Source organism: Ptychodera flava, chromosome 9 (assembly GCF_041260155.1).
Source record: "Ptychodera flava strain L36383 chromosome 9, AS_Pfla_20210202, whole genome shotgun sequence".
Lineage (NCBI taxonomy): Eukaryota > Metazoa > Hemichordata > Enteropneusta > Ptychoderidae > Ptychodera > Ptychodera flava.
In genome coordinates, this window is record NC_091936.1 from 13,171,921 (window position 1) to 13,188,735 (window position 16,815).

Consider the following 16,815-nt stretch of genomic DNA (forward strand, 5'->3'; position numbering starts at 1 on the left):
ACTGATCCACAAAACAAGGAAACAATCTCTATTGTCACACTATGTTTACTCAGATGCCAAGACTGTTCTTGTTTATTTTCTTTAATAAACATTAACGTCCGCAGACTTAACTGTTCGCATATTAAAATTTCTTTCACTAGACTGACCAGCATCAACTACAATTAGAATATTGCCTATTTTTTTATCATTGCAATTTTTCTCACTGTTTCCAGATGCTAAGAAAAGACAAACTCATTGACTGCAGTGTGCCGTAGCTTACCTATCATCATCCAATGCATAAATAAGGCTTAGAATATGCACTCAATTTAAACTGTTCAGATAAACAGAGTGTACACGTTCTTTGCACATGAGCAGGATTTGTGATTGGCTTTCTTTTTGCAAGTTTTTTTTCAGATTTCAACGGATAAATACACTCGATTGCTGCATGATAATGATTATTTATTGCACACATAGTGATAATTCAACAGCGGTGATTCAATGATTGACTTCAGAATTGTAGGACATTTTTATAAAGAAAAATCAGGTTAATGTTAAAGAAAATCAACAAATTCAAGGACTCTTCTCACAACTGTAAATCTTTTGGTTCAATTGGTTTCTCTACTGTCTATGATTGGATCACATATTTTACACTTTCTATCCATCATCTGAATTCAAGTTTAATTTAGACTGAATTACATTGTACACGCTCCTTTACAGCTTAATACAAGCAAAGCGAAACTTGTTTAGACCAATGCTTTCCAAAGAGAGAGCAAAAACAGATACAAAGGCTGAATGACTTGTTCTTTGATGATAACAGGGTGATCTCAGTGATCCAAGCATTCATAGAGGATATACAGCAGTGCTCTTTTCAAGAGACAAGTACAACTCAGCAGCAGAGACCTGTCTCTATCCAAAGTTCACAGATCTAGGATATTCTACAAAAATTCCAGTTAGTATGTCACATAAATCAACCAGATCACAATGTGACTGCTGTCACAAGATGTCAAACAGCATGCAAGAACACTTTATGGAGCTTTGATTTCTAAAAACTCAGACTTTAACTGATGAATGCACATGTATTTCCATTCAGCTTTGTCTTTGATTTGTTCTGTATATTCTCACAACTGTTAGACGACCTGCCTTTCAGGTCAGTATCTGTAATAGTTCTTGCCATAGCTTACAAAATGGTATGGATTTGCCCCCCTTTTTAAGAAGTCATCACAGATAATGCAGATTACACCATACGGTTCTTAGGTGTTTGATACATGCAGACTATTTCACTGCTTTTATAGAGTTGGAGTTCATAGTCACCAGAAAATACCAGAAAGAAGTTCATTTATTGACATTATTGGACTTTCTGTAAATGAAAAAACTGAATAAATAAAATGGTTTGGTTGCACTAGTAAGTAATCAACGAATCAGTAAATTTTGATTGCGGGGACACTTGAATTGCATGATTCCTAGGATTTGCTGCGTCAAATTTTCTTCAGTTACCCCTGTAAATTAATTTCATTGATTCATTATCCTACGGAATTTCATAAAGAAATCAAACCCATTGGATATTGGACAAAAAGTGTCACATAAAAATCACAAAAACATCATGGGTAAGTTCATGCAACGCAGAGAAACGGTCACTTTCGTTATTTGTACACCAGCTCCTGATTTGTCAATGGACAGATGTTGCCATTTTTTCCAGTCCAATCACGACCATTCTGTACACAAGATTTTTTTATCCATGGGCAGGCTATCACACTACATGGCTGCTGCCTTACCTTTGATCAACACATGTACAACAAGAGACACTAACATGTCAGAGAAACACTATGAATCTACAAGCGACCTAGCGGCCGATATAGCTCCGCTGTGTTTATGTAGAGAATAACTATTTTTTACACATGTTGATTAGGAAGGTGGAAATCTTTGATAGCTCAATGCAGAGGCCAGAAAAAGTGGCTAAAATAAGCTGCAAAAATACACAATTGAAGATTTCATCATACTTTGAATATATCACATCGGATCATCCCTAAGAACATGTCAACCAAAGCTATCTGATGAGTAGTTTTTTGAGAATAAAATTTTCTGACCAAAGATGGCAACAATTGCCCCAAAAAATGAAATTGCAGATTTCATCATAATTTCAAGAGATCAAATTTAGTTCATAACTTCATCTATAGAAACCTGTATACCAAATTTCAAAGCTGTTAGACCAGTACTTTTTTTGAGAAACACATTTTTTGACCAAAAATGGGAAAAATTGCCCCAAAAATTCAAAATTACAGATTTCATCAGAAATTCATTATATATTACTGAACTCATCTGTAGAAACCTGTATACCAAATTTCAAAGCTATCAGACCACTAATTTTGAGAAAACATTTTTGACCAAAAATGGCAAAAATTGCCCCAAAAATACAAAATTGTAGATTTCATCACAATTTCAATAAATATCATGTAGTTTATCTGTAGGAACCTGTATACCAAATTTCAAAGCTATCAGATAAATAGTTTTGGAAATACACATTTTTTGACCAAAAATGACGAAAATAGCCCCAAAAATACAAAATTTCAGATTCATCAGAAATTCAATATATATTACTCAGTTCATCTATAGAAACCTGTATACCAAATTTCAAAACTATTAGACCAGTACTTTTTGAGAAATACATTTTTTGACCAAAGTGGCAAAAATTGCCTTAAAAATGCAAATTTGCATATTTCTGCACAATTTGAACAAATCTGAAATAGATCATCCCTAGGGACATATGTACCAAATATCAAAGCTATCTGACTGGTAGTTTTGAAGAAGAAGATTTTTAAAGATTTTTTTTACCAAAATGACAAAAATTGCCTTAAAAATACAAATATGCAAATTTCACCACGATTTGAACAAATCTGACTGAAGTCACCCTAAGTAAACTGCATATCAAATTTCAAAGCAATCGGACAAGCGGTTTCAGAGAAGAAGATTTTTTTACCAAAAACACCAAAAATTGCCCCAAAAATACAAATATGCAAATTTCACCACGACTTGAACAAACTTAAGTGTAGTCACCACAAGTGAACTGCATATAAAATTTCAAAGCAATTGGACTTGCAGTTTCAGAGGAGAAGGCAATTGTTGACGGACGACGACGACGACGACGGACGACGGACGACGGACGACGACGGACGACGACGGAAAATCAACCTATTTGATAAGCTCCGCGTCGCTGACAGCGGAGCTAAAAATACTACAAACAAGGCATGTCATTCTGTATGCCTTCCCATGTGTGTTATTACTGTGGCAGAAAAAAAAAATGAAAAAAATACCTGAGCTTTTATTGGTTTGGAACACAAAAAGAGCAGGACTAGCATTAACCTGTTTGCCCCGATACCCTGTAAACAGGTCCACAATCAGTATTGATAACAATGGGTTTGGGCCAAACCATTGTGGTGAAAGGGTTAACACTACCCGACATATGGCAAGATCTGTGAGGTAGGTATACATCTGACAACAGGAAAACAAAAGGAATGTTACACAATAATTCAAGAGTGTGGCATTGCTGATACAACATACAAGACATATCAGGGACTTTTTATATCATGTTTCATTTGCATTTTGGTAGAGGCAACAGTGTTGTCATAAATCAACACATTTGCACAATCATCAACATTTTCTGTCTTACAGTATCAGAAACACAACATAAATTTGATTGCATGCCCTTTTCTTGAATAAAATTCATCCAAACTAATCTACACATTAATGAAAGATACATAAGAAATATCAGCTTATTAGCAAACTTTAAAACAAAAATGGATTGCTTTGTGAGTTGAATTCCAGTGCCTGGAAAGTACCAGTTGTACATGAATGCTGTGTAATCTTCCAACTAAACTAAGAAGTAATGTATATAGTAGACTGTACTTCATGAGACTGGGACATTTCAGAGTCAAGTTTGCTGGACAAATTCACCAAAACACTGGAAGGAATGTACATAGTATCCTGACAGTTACAAAAGAGCTGACGATGCATCAGAGCTTTTTTTTCATTTCAACACTTATAGGCATCTTAGGTTTGGTCAGGCAAGTACGGTACAAGTACATGTGAAAGCATAGTAGAAAATGACATGCCCTGCATAAATATACACCAATAATCTCACTTGCATAGTAAAATATTAACAAATACACATGACGTACAGCACCTCTGCTCAATGTGGTACAAAAATAAACAATAAGTACTCCACCTGAACTTCACCCATGACCTTCAACCATGACCCTATCATGGTTTACAGTTCAGGGTGATTGCATTACAAAATACATAATTATTAAAAAATAAATACGACGGTAAATGAAATATTTGGCTAGACAACACCTGGCAAAAGCCACAGAGGTTTCAACTTAAAAAAAATTATTACCGACAGGGAATGTCCTGTAGTTCTTGTATTGCCTTCTGTTTGTATTCTATTGGATATAAATGTGTCACTTCATGAAGACACATTCACACAAACCTTTTCATGAAATCAAAATATTCAATATTGCTACCTTGGTACCCTCAACTCATGACATCATTGCTTCACCCCTATTACTTAATGTATGGTTCCAACCTCATCATTGAATGCCACAGGAGGGTTAACCAAACTGATGAGGTTAGAGGGTTAAAAAGCAACTGTCTTGTGATTAAAATTGTACAACCATTATTAATCACACTGTCACTGATATATATACTTTATATTATTTATATGACACCAAATGTATATTGTATACATCAAATCTAAGATAATCCAGTTTTGTGAAAATCTTTTCAGACTCTAGATTCAACAACCATATTCATTTATATCACATTATTTACAACTCACTGTACGGAGCTAAAACATTACACAAGTCAAACTCTCTTGTACTCAATGACATAAATAATAATGAATGCACTAGTAGCTTCATTAATTCTGTACTTCTCAATAAATGAATAGTATTTGCTAGTTACACTCTCCAGGTATGTTAATCTAATATCACAATACAATAACAAATTTGCAGACACTGAAGTGTCATGTTCAATCTACACTGTTTCAAGTCCGAGTGTCGAACAAAGGCGTCACTTCTTCCTGTCTGCTCCACCATGTTGAATGCTGCATGATGGGAACATTTCAACCTCCATGTTGAATGTTGCATGATGGGCTCACCTCCTCTTCTTCCAATCAGAGTCAGGGCCCTGGATGTGTCCCTGTAGAACCATTAACAACGTGTGACTTACATATTTACTCTATCCTTGCCAGGTAATTAGCGGGAACGTAACCTTGTTGTCCGTTTTTCTCTACCAGCCACCATTCTGGATTGCCTTCCAGGTCATTCATTGTCACCACCCTCACAGCTTCACCTTCACCAAGGCTAACCTCATTTGGCCCTGTAGCCTCAAATGCCCACTCAGCATAGTAATACTGCAAAAAATACATCAGGCAGAGTAGAGTTAGAAAGAGGCATGGAAGGCTTACAACTCAACAATGTGCTGTCAATGAAATGTTTTCCAGTGATCACTTTCGACAGGTGTTGAAGAGCGGATAAGTGACATGAACCAATTCACAGATTAAAGTAATCACATGTGTGTCCCTTGATGATATGTCACAGTCATAGAGTAGAACAACCATGAGAGTAGATGTGGAATAAAATGTAGTTTTTTGAGAACATGATATGTTTTGATGATCATCAAAATGAAGTATTATTGAACTGACAAGATATTAAGCTCTAGCTGTTTTCAACAGCACTTATCAAACACATGACTGTCCACCTGGCAGTCATACTAAACGTTATTGAAAGGTACAATGTAAATTGTGGTGAATGTACAAATATTTCTACATTATCCTCGCATCAACCTTGAGACCAGTGCAGCGATGTATCTGTGTAAACAAAGTTCTATGAATGCAGACACAACAATTAAATCCACAGACCCATTGGGTATTGACAATACACTCAACATTCATCTTGAGCATCACAATTATACCATGCCAAGATGGTGTTATTTTAGTACAAACAGAAAATAGAATCCTCTGTTTGATCATCTACCGGTAAAGCAACAGATCTGTACTTGTTTTCAATCTGTGGCACTCACAATCACACACTGTGCAATGTTTAGCAGTATGTGTAGGTATTCTAAAATCCCAAAGGATTTCATCTGATTAGTGACTTTTGAGTATAGCCTACCTGTTCTTGTCTCAGTTAGTAGGAATGAAAATTGTTATGGGTATTTACCTGGCACACAGGTTCTTGTTGCTCTGGTTGGAACTGCTGACTGAAGGAGGAGGAATCTGCCTCACTGACGTAGTCAGGCTGTGAATGGGAACTGCTACTGAGATCAGAGATGGACGCTATCGGTGCATCTTTCATCTCATCCCCGCATGCTTCCATTATACTGCTAGGTACAAAACCCTGAGATGCTGTTGTGGGAACAAGTTGTACAGAAATCTCATGTTAATCAAATTATGATATTTAAGTAATGATACAGGGAAAAGTACCAAGTGACACTGATAGGCCAAATTCTGCTACTGTAACAGTAAGTAGATAACCTGGTTTAGAAGTTTTACACAATGAGTAACAAATCCATCATCAGACAGAAATTAGAAAGTTGTGACACTTCGTGTTTTGATATTCATGCTCACTTTAATCATGATTGTCCTGACAACAGACCATGAAGACCACAGTTCAGTTCAATGGTTCCTTTAACCCTTTTCCTGCCAAGTTTATATTTCACCACCAGGTCAAGATGGTTAAAATTAATGAAACACAACATATTCCATATGGTGTATTTTAACATAATACCGTACATTTGAAGGCTGTTGAAAATGTAGATAAAGTTGATTTTTTTGGACTGAAGATGCTATAACAGACCAAGCCAAGTGGGTGAAAATATGTCCTGTTTTGGCTCAATACCGCTTTTTACCGACTTGGCTGATGGAGGAAGTGATACACTTATTACTGTCTGGCTGGAAAAGGGTAAAGGAATTCTAGAGGGCCCAATTGTGCTTCAGGTGAACTCCCTAGATTGACTGTGGTTAGAGTACTTTTTGCATTCATTTGACTCTGCTCTTGTCGCTGAAGTTGGAAAATATAATGTGCCAGCTGAAAAACTGACAAAAGGGTTCCAACAATCAAAGTCACTTCAAATTTAAGGATGTCTAAGGGCTTATTTGGCAATTTTCATAGACTTTTTGAGGCCCAAAATACCATTTTCCAGATATCATTTTTATAATATACAAATTTTACATATCAATCTCATGATATCACAACTGATTATCTTGTTATTTTTGAAAATTGTGGTTAGATTATCAATTTTCCAGGGCTTTCCAGGACTCAATTTCATTTTGAAGGACTTTTTTCAAGGTCTTTCCAGGAGGCACTAAATTTCAAGGACTTTTGAGGACTATCCAGAAGCTTACGGACCCTGTGACACAGTCATGTCAAACTCACCTCCATTATCAACATACCACTTGTCATTACCACCCATGGGATCCTGTCTTTTGATGACACCGACCAGATCTCCCTTCTTAACACTGATATCCATGGAATCCCTAGCAGTGTAATCTAACGTCACCCTGTACAGCTGATCAGTCAGATACCTGGACAGTACATACGACTTCTGGCCATCCCCTTGTGATGTGGACTGCTGGGTCAAGAGGTCAAATTAGTATCCATGGTTACAAGAACTGGCTCATTTGAAGTCGAAGATTGATTTTGACTATATTGCATGAAATATTTGGAATGATAGACATTGATTATATGCTTGTGTTTCATTGTTCATCAGTTTGTTGAGTTTACATGGACATCACATCTGACGTAAGTGATGAAGTCATAGATACAAGACAGCAATACATCTGATCATCTACAGTGCAAATCATCAACAACAAAGTTCATCAGGCAGGACGTAGCAGTCAGTTTCCAAAACCTCCCTTCCATTCATTACTGTAAGATATTCTCATTCCCTTCACAAGACCTTGGACTATGGAATGAACAACAGCTTGATTTGACTTTATTAGCAATATCAGTTGTAACTTTTCAGTCCATAAGTTCTATTTGTCCATCTTTCAAATAAAATTTCTTGTTCTACTCCCCTTGGCACGATGATAGGCTCTCGATCATGTAGGGTATTAAAAAATGCATTGCATTTCAGTGTCTACCTTTGATTCTCTTTTCATACTTTGTGATGGTCAAACTATAAAGGTATATCCAGTACAAAAGATAGGGTTGAGCTCAAGATGAATTTTAGCACACTGAGGGTGCTAGATTGAGCAAGTAAGTTTGTTACTTTAGAAAGCAGACAAAATTGGTACTATTCCTCATACCCATTGCACATCTTTGCGGACCAAGTTCAAGTATTACACTGCATGGTATCAGAGGAATGCCATGTAATCTTATATTTCACTCACATACCTGGGTTGGCATCTGTTTTGTTGGTGATGGTACCTTCTTGATTGACTTCTTTTCACCGGACTTTTTATCAAAATTTCTGGGTACAAAACTGAAGGACAAGAACTTCTCTATGGCTTGCTGGTTCCGCGTGGTGAAGTCATTCAATATATCCTCCCTTGAACTGTCTAGAATCATTGGTAGCTAATGAGAGAGTATACAAAATGAAAATACTGGTTTTGAAATACTTTTTATTATTAACATAAGCATCATCAATGCTAACTTTAGTCTGACAACTAAACATGGGGCCCAGGGGCACCGACGTCCTTTGTACCTCCTCCTGTTTATTATGTGACATGAATGTTAGGTTTGTCAGAAAGTCAAATTATTTAGTCATAAATACTGACAAGATTTCATTGAGAATTTCATACAAACTCTTGAACTGGATGAGTCATGACACAATGCAAGAGTTCGTATGAAATAGTCAATGAAATCTTGTCAGTATTGACAGATAAAAATAGTCACAAGACAGCAAACCCACTCTGCAGTGACTTTTTCCCAGCCAAACTGACACAGTATTTCACACTGCTGTTCCAAATCAAACTGATTACACGATCCCTGGATGCAAACTACAACAATGCCTTACTCTTTCCTATAAAACACTTTCTATATTTGAGCTTAACTATGGTGAGGAGCTTATAGACGGATGTGCAGCATTTTCAAAATTCCTGTAAAAGTAATGGAGGATGTTACACGTGGAGGAGTGTGGAATATCACTGAAGTAGCATTCAAATTTTGCACATAATGCTTTGGAATCCAGCAAACAAAAAAGCCAATTATGTAAATGCCAAACAAGAAAAATTTGTAACTCAGTACTGATATTGGAGATTTGGTACAATCTTTATTGACAGAGAGAAATAAACATACCTTAAGTAGTGGGTAGAGATGTTTAAGAGTGGCATCAAAATGATCCCTTTCAGCCTCTATAAATGATTGCACACACTCTTTAAGTAGAGTCACTGACATGCTGTACAGCTTGGGCATTTCATCAAGTAACTGCTTGTTCAATGCTTCATAGTTCTTCAGGGCCAGGGTTCGCTCGTCTTTGGTCTGCAAGAATGTATCACACTTAAATTAGCTACCTGATCTTCAGAAACACTCGTGGCAAATACCTCAAATGATAATGACGGCAAAGAAAAATACCTGTCCCACCCCTTGTCCACATACATGTATGAGTGATGTTTCAGTGTTTTTGCTATGGTTTACATGTAGGCCATACCATTTCTGTATAACAGGGGGATCCCAGTAACATGACAGGGGAAACTTGGTGAAATTTATCAGGGTCCTGCCACATTAGAAACACAATATGGTTCAAAGTCTTCACTGCAATTAACACATGATTCTGACCTCTCCAAATGTCAAGGTGTATGGTCATGTGGCACCATACAATATTTAAGCAAAAAGCCAACAATGGCCTATCTTATAAAGCACAAAAGAGTTCTGAATATTAGAGGGCTCTTTGAGTACCAGTATAATCACTGTACATTTGTTGAATTACGTATACCGTACATGTACACAGAAACAAACACTATTCACTTTGTATTCATTTCATGATCTCTGCACACATTTCGCAGGCTGCTTTTAAAAGCACACATTTTCATTTGATATGGTTTGACCCTTTACTCCACTAATAAATATCGAACAACATAAACCAGACAAGGTGCACTACTTGTAATAGCTAAGGGGGGTGGATTTGGCAAGAAAACTGACAACAACATTACAAGCTCTTCATATACCAGTAGAACATCAAAACGTGCTACATGAGCAACTGAGTAAAATTAGTATCCTACAATGAATCAAACATTTACAGTAGATGGAGTCATCTTTCATACTCTTCCTTGAATAGGCATAATTTAACCCTTTCACCTCCATGGTTTGAACCAATGCCATCATTTTCTATGGTAAAGTTGGACCTCTAGATAGAGGAATGGGGGTGAAAGGGTTAAGGTGGTTGGAAAGGCTATTTTTGCACCAATTCTTTTCTCAGAGTTAATGTCAAGTTTCAAGTGTTAGAATCAAGATATTTAGTTCAAATTTTCAGGATAACTCCCTTAGTTAATATTTTCTCCAAAGAATATAAAAATTGTATATTTGCAGCCATGATTTTGCAATATGACACCAGTAAATATTGAAATTTAATTTTTCATATTTTTTTTACATATTTGAATTTAATAATAATTGGATAGTATTAATATTACCAAATTAGTTATAAATATGTTGACACTATTTATTGTAAGATTTGTACGGCAGGATTTGTAAATAAAATTTGTTTTTATGATTTTACATGGGTTTATATTTCAAAAAATTATTAAAAATCCTTTCAAATTTCAAAATGTGATTTTTCAAAAAGTACTTCAAATACAGGAAAATTGTGCCGTACAAATCTTATCTGTAACCTTGTTAATAGGCTGTAAAAATTCCATGTCCATATCTCATTTCAAAGTTGGATTAAATTGGTATACAATTATGCAGGAAAACTGTTATTCTGTCAAAAATGTTGAAAACAAGCCATATTTGCACCCCTCTTTTAAAGTCATAGAGCAGTTTTTTTGGTTAATCTCACTTTTGACACCTCTTTGACACTCAAAGAATCTAAAAATGCATTTACAATAGCAGTCACGCATTCTGAATGCAAGCACTGCCTTGTCAAACTTTCCTGAAAAACAGCAAATAATGACTTTCCATTTTAAAACATTTTATTAAAAGCTAGGGGACCTCTACCATAGTTAATACACTAAGGACTCCCCAACTTCTTCTTATTTGGTCAGTTTTTCAGAAGTTTTAACAGGCTATAACTCTGCAATGCCTTTGTGCCCAAATGTCTCGTTTTTTTTATTCCACAGAGAATGTTGACTACTTTTATATTTTAATAGTTTTGTTGAAATTTATAACTGACGCTCTAGCCTTTCCAACCACCTTAAGCCCCCTTACAGAAAGAGTATTGTTTCACATCACTGAATCAAATAGAAAACAGTGACTAAAACTAATGTGAATCAGATGAGTTCACATGTGTTAACAAAAATGGACATTTGATAGTGAGAAATATGCACCTGCCAGAATACAATTTTAAGTAAATTTATAAAAATGTTGTTGTTAATAATGCAGAGCTTGCAATTGTAATATGCCACCAACAGGGAATACAATATAAAAGTTTATCTAGCCAAATCAAAATAAGATAGAAGCTATTACCATATATCATGCAAAAGGTTTAGGCACACAGGTCATGCTTGAATAACTGACATCCAACAGAAATATCCTACAACACTGAAAATCTACACAGTACAAGTGGTAGGGAAGTATGTAGCTACAGGCTAAATCATAAGAACAAACAGGGAGGTCAACCATTGCTTTCCAACCTCTTTAGATTGTTTTTCTTTATCTTTTTCTCTTATTCCTTGATACTTGGTAATCTTTGGGCTATCGCAATCTTTTTCCTCATCTAACTCCTTTTCCTTGTGTTTGGACTGCATGGAATGCACGCACAGAGAACAGAGAAATGGGAAGAGAAGACAACACATAATAATAAGAAGCAGCCGTTGTTACAAGCATACTGGCAGAGATTATTGACAGTTTACTTTCATTGCCACATGCTCTCTCAGTGATAGTTTATCACTGTTGCTGCATGCTCTCTCAGTAAGCTTGATGAATTGTTCACAATTCCTGCAACCTGGTTCAAAGATTTCAGTGTTACAATGCAACTTTACCTATCTATCTATCTATCTATCTATCTATCTATCTATCTATCTATCTATCTATCTATCTATCTATCTATCTGTCTATCTATCTATCTGTCTATCTATCTATCTATTTATCTATCTATCTATGTTCCTTTCTCTCTACCTATCAATCGATCCATCAATCAATCGATCTATTGATCTATCTATCTATCTGTTTCTATCGATCTATCTATTATCTATCTATGTTTCTTTCTCTCTACCTATCAATCAATCGATCGATGAATCAATCTGTTGATCTATCTATCTATCTATCTATGTTTCTATAGATCTATATATTTTCTATCTATCTTTCTTTCTACTTATCTATCTATCTATCTATCTATCTATTGATCTATCTATCTATCTAGCAATCTATCTATCTAGATTTTACGTTTTCAAACTGAGAAGCAAGCAAGTAATTAGGGTGGACATATTTCATCCTCTTTCAAAGTAGATCAAATCTAATAGTTGAAGTTCAAGGCAATTGGAATAGACCAAAATATTGAGGTAATTTGTTTTAATGCTTATTAAGATATGCATAAAGAGACAATACCAGAGTGTGAGTATACCATACATCATCAAAGTCATATACATACAAACAAACATTCATACAAAAAGATTCCATTCTCCAGAAAAGGTTCTTGCAACAGAAATTTTGATTTCTTTTTTTCACTGAATCTCACTCTTCCATTTCCAATACATTGTTTATAGAATAAACAGATTTCAATGTAGAACTTCACCATTGGTCAGAGCAATATTGTAATTTGCATCAGCAGTTTTTCTTTTGTGTTCCATCTTTATCAATTCAGTGACTGGACAAAAATTAAAAGATCGCACTCCTTTTTCTGCAGTATCATTTGAGCAGCCATGTCTTCATCATGATTTACAGTTCCTATCAAAGACACAGTGTCTGTTTTTTTTATATTAATTCAAATTGATGTAGTAACTCTTACTTCAACTGCATACGCACTCCATATTCCTGATCTACAAAAACATGGTAGCTATTCTCTATGACTGCAGATATCAACCTCTAACATCAGTCATATTTCAACTCCTGTTCTTTGCCTTAATTTTTGCGAATTGTGACAAAAGTTAATACCACTTTACAAGAAGCAGTTAATTGAAGGGCTAATAGGTAACCTTTGATTGTTTTTTTCACTATTTTTGTTTTGTACGTCAATCACAAATTATTCTTCTATTGCCTAAAACATCAACTATTTACTTTTCAACACAGCATCTATACACAATGTAAAATGCACTGTTATTGTTTACATAAAGAGTCTCGTCCAGACTTGAATTCTTTTGTCAACAATGTCAATGCAGTTCACACATGTGCAGTCTGAGTTGACAAACTGAATACTTCTATCTCAATATGCTTTAGGGAGTAGAACAAGAAACTGTAGTTGACATTAAAACAAAACTGAGAAAAAATCACCAAAACTTGTCACTATTGGCCCTTCAAAACTCTAAGCATGCATAATACCATGTGATTTTATTATTTTGTACAGTGTATTTACTGCTTTTAGTTAAGATGTTGATAGGAAAGCCAGTGACACTTACCTTAGTTTTTTCACTTTTGCCCTTCTCACCCTTGTGTAAGACACTATCATAGTCTAGAAGTTTATCAAATCTCTTTTGGATCAGTTTATGAGGGCCTTGAAACATGATTAGAAGCTGGTTGAGGGGTGAAACAACCCTCTGCTGTACAAACAAAGTCTGTATAATGCGTGGAGAAATATGATAAAAATAACAAAATTCAATATTATCATCCGACTTTTCAAACCTAAAAGATGGAAAAACCTCCAGGTCCTCATCCAGAATAACTTGTCAAGCTGGATCAAAACTAGAACTGGAATAGTGGGAAAACCTTACTATATACTCACTGCTACCATCTTGCTGTTATATCAACATTTTATCATTATACTGTTTGGTTTGTAAAACAGTGTTCATTTACCTAGCAACACCCTAACAATTGCAGTATGCACATATAATACACACATTCTGTCCAACATGTTGCTATTAGTCAGTAAAATACCCCACTCCTTGATTGTGAAGGAACATGTAATTTGAGGTGACGATGGTGATGAATTTACCAGTATTGATAACGTTGGTGAAAGTATTCCAACATGTGTACTTTATGAACACTCTAAAATGAACCCTCTCAAACATACAACATATTAAGCCCCAGTTCCAATTTCCATAGACGGTAATTAGAACCAAAGACTACAGCATACAGTAGCACTCCCAGAGTGAACAAGCACATACATCTACATGGCTTCCAAATAAACAAACATATCTACTCAAACTCTTCAATCATGATACTGGGCCCTCTTTGTGACACTTATACAACAAAGCATACAGACATACTTACATAATTTTTGTATAGTTTATTAGCAAGATCACGCTGTGATTTACTGTATTTTGCCACTTCATCTAAATTGGACTGGTTGGCGTAGTAGTCTGCAATATCTTCTGCTAACACAGCTTGTTCTGATGTGGCTTCCTGACAACAGATACGCAGGGAATGGAAAGATGAGGTATGTCATGGATAGACAGCACTGGAGTAATAGGTTTGTAAGTTGTGAGAAAACTACAAATGTCTGGCACTTCTCAAATTACTGATACTGTTCTGTATTTTCAACATGGAGCAACTTAGAGAGAAATAAACTGATTGGTGAAAGACTAGTAAAATCTTTTTCATCCCAAAATATGGCATGGAAGCTCCATCTTTACTGCTGAAAAGAATTAAGCTGGAACATGTGACAAAAGTTTTATGAAAAGGTAAAAGGTCAGATAAGAATCTGCTACAGTATAAAACAAAAGTTTTGCAATTGAGGTAGTGTTGGCCTTGAAACTTAAAATTTTAAATCTTCGCCCAAACTTTCCTCAGAAAAAAACAATTCTCTTTCATAATCAACATAAGGGTGTCACAGTGAAAATCAAAGAATAATGACTTAAAATGGCAACTATTCCTATCTTAACTCCACTGGAAAAATAAAACTTCAAATTTTACAAAAACAAGATGGTGAAAACTTCATTCGCTCTACAAACTTCAAGTGAGTTCACACACAGCATATCAGCAAAGTGTATATATTTGAGAGCCTGTACATATGTCACAGGGTGCCTTTGACCTATGTACAGTATTAGGAAGCTATGAAAAGTGATATTTTCATACAAAGTAACAGCACTATGGTTCAAACAGAGAAAGTCACTGCAAAGTGAACACTGATGAATGATGTGAACTGTTGAAGTTGAGGTTTCACTAAAGAGTGTGGCAAAGTACAATAATTAGTCAAATACAATGTTCATGGGAGCACATCAAAATCAAGAACTTGGGGAGGATAGATGAGGCAGCTCGATCAGTGCTGACAAACTTGATCTTTATCTATAACAAATAAAGATCAAGCTAAAGCTTAAAACCTTTCACACTGGTTTTACAAAACTTACTTGTAGTTTTTCTAGGTATGAATTGACATCTTTTACAAATATCTTGATTGTCTTTTCCAGGTCTCGGAATTTTCTCTCCTCTTCCACAAACTCTTCATCAATTGTCTGGAAATACAAATGAAATGCAGAGTCATACACTGAAAAGTCATAATCCGTTGTTTGGGTGGATGGATGGACAATTCAAAATTTATGTAGTGTGAAATAATGTATTGTGACTCAAAAGTTGGCACATGTATATATCCTGTCAACAGAACACACACCCCTGAACAGAAAGTTTTGAATTTTTTACTCAAACATTTTTAAATCATTTTCCTTTCATTTTTCATTTGTGTTCTTAGTGTATAGAATACATTATACACACTGCTACAAAATATACTAATAATGTTTTTTCCCATGTAATCAGTACACTGTCTCCTAGACTTGACCCTTTGAGTGCTGTAATTGGTCCCAACAAAATTTGTGCAGCATTTTACCAATTTTTATATTGAATTTTTCTGTATATTTTGTTTCAATTGATAATTTTGGACCAAAATTTGGATCAAAATTTTGGAAAAATCTGAAAAAAATACCTAGCCCTAAAAATGCATGAATTATATTTCATAAAGGTGACAAAATTGACTTTGGTACTCAAAGGATTAAGAAGTGTTTATGTAAATTGTTTCAGAAATAGAACTAATGATTGCTAAAGGAGAGTGCCTATATAGACTATGTAGGACTGTAAATTTTTAATTTCTCTTTATACAATAGATAAAATAACTTTACATGTGTAAAAGGTAAAAAGCTGCTCTTAATATATGGCATCTAATTATAGCGTTAACTCTGCCATATGTGTATCTGTATTGAATTGGTAGTTTTGATTGACGATATTGTTCTGCTGTACTGTAAATCTAACAATTACGCAAGCATTACAGTGCTTTCCCTGAAAAAATATTTCTGGCATTATCCTAGGTGGAGCTGAAAATGGCCATACCTGCGTAACAAGTCCTGTCACTTGTGAGAATCTCTGGTTCATTCTCTGGGATTTCTTGCGGATGGAATGTAAGTTGAGTTTGCCAAGTTTGTTGGATATTGTATCGCTGTCTGACTTCCTGTACTTCAAAACTGTAAAGACACGTTAAGAAATGAAGATGTGATGAGTCCAGGGGTCATACTCAGCTCAAGTTTGTGTGTACAAGTTTGTCCAGCAGAGACTGCACTGTTGAAATAAAAGTCTAGTCCTTAGTTGGCCATTATCATGACCCTATATG

At 35.3% G+C, this 16,815-nt stretch overlaps 1 protein-coding gene across 1 annotated transcript in view; it reads right to left on the bottom strand.

The window, feature by feature from the left end:
• Positions 1–421: 421 nt before the first annotated feature.
• LOC139140035 (dynamin-binding protein-like) overlaps positions 422–16,815 on the bottom strand; it is a 40,479-nt gene continuing 24,085 nt past the window's right edge. The window contains exons 14-24 of the mRNA XM_070709027.1: positions 16,539–16,669; positions 15,569–15,673; positions 14,493–14,624; positions 13,682–13,837; positions 11,762–11,869; positions 9,273–9,455; positions 8,370–8,549; positions 7,410–7,605; positions 6,195–6,379; positions 3,210–5,386; positions 422–1,819 (exon numbers count right to left, since the gene is read on the bottom strand). Coding sequence (XP_070565128.1) covers positions 5,207–5,386; positions 6,195–6,379; positions 7,410–7,605; positions 8,370–8,549; positions 9,273–9,455; positions 11,762–11,869; positions 13,682–13,837; positions 14,493–14,624; positions 15,569–15,673; positions 16,539–16,669 — 1,556 coding nt within the window. The 3' untranslated portion in view covers positions 422–1,819; positions 3,210–5,206. The remainder of the gene's footprint in view (positions 1,820–3,209; positions 5,387–6,194; positions 6,380–7,409; positions 7,606–8,369; positions 8,550–9,272; positions 9,456–11,761; positions 11,870–13,681; positions 13,838–14,492; positions 14,625–15,568; positions 15,674–16,538; positions 16,670–16,815) is intronic.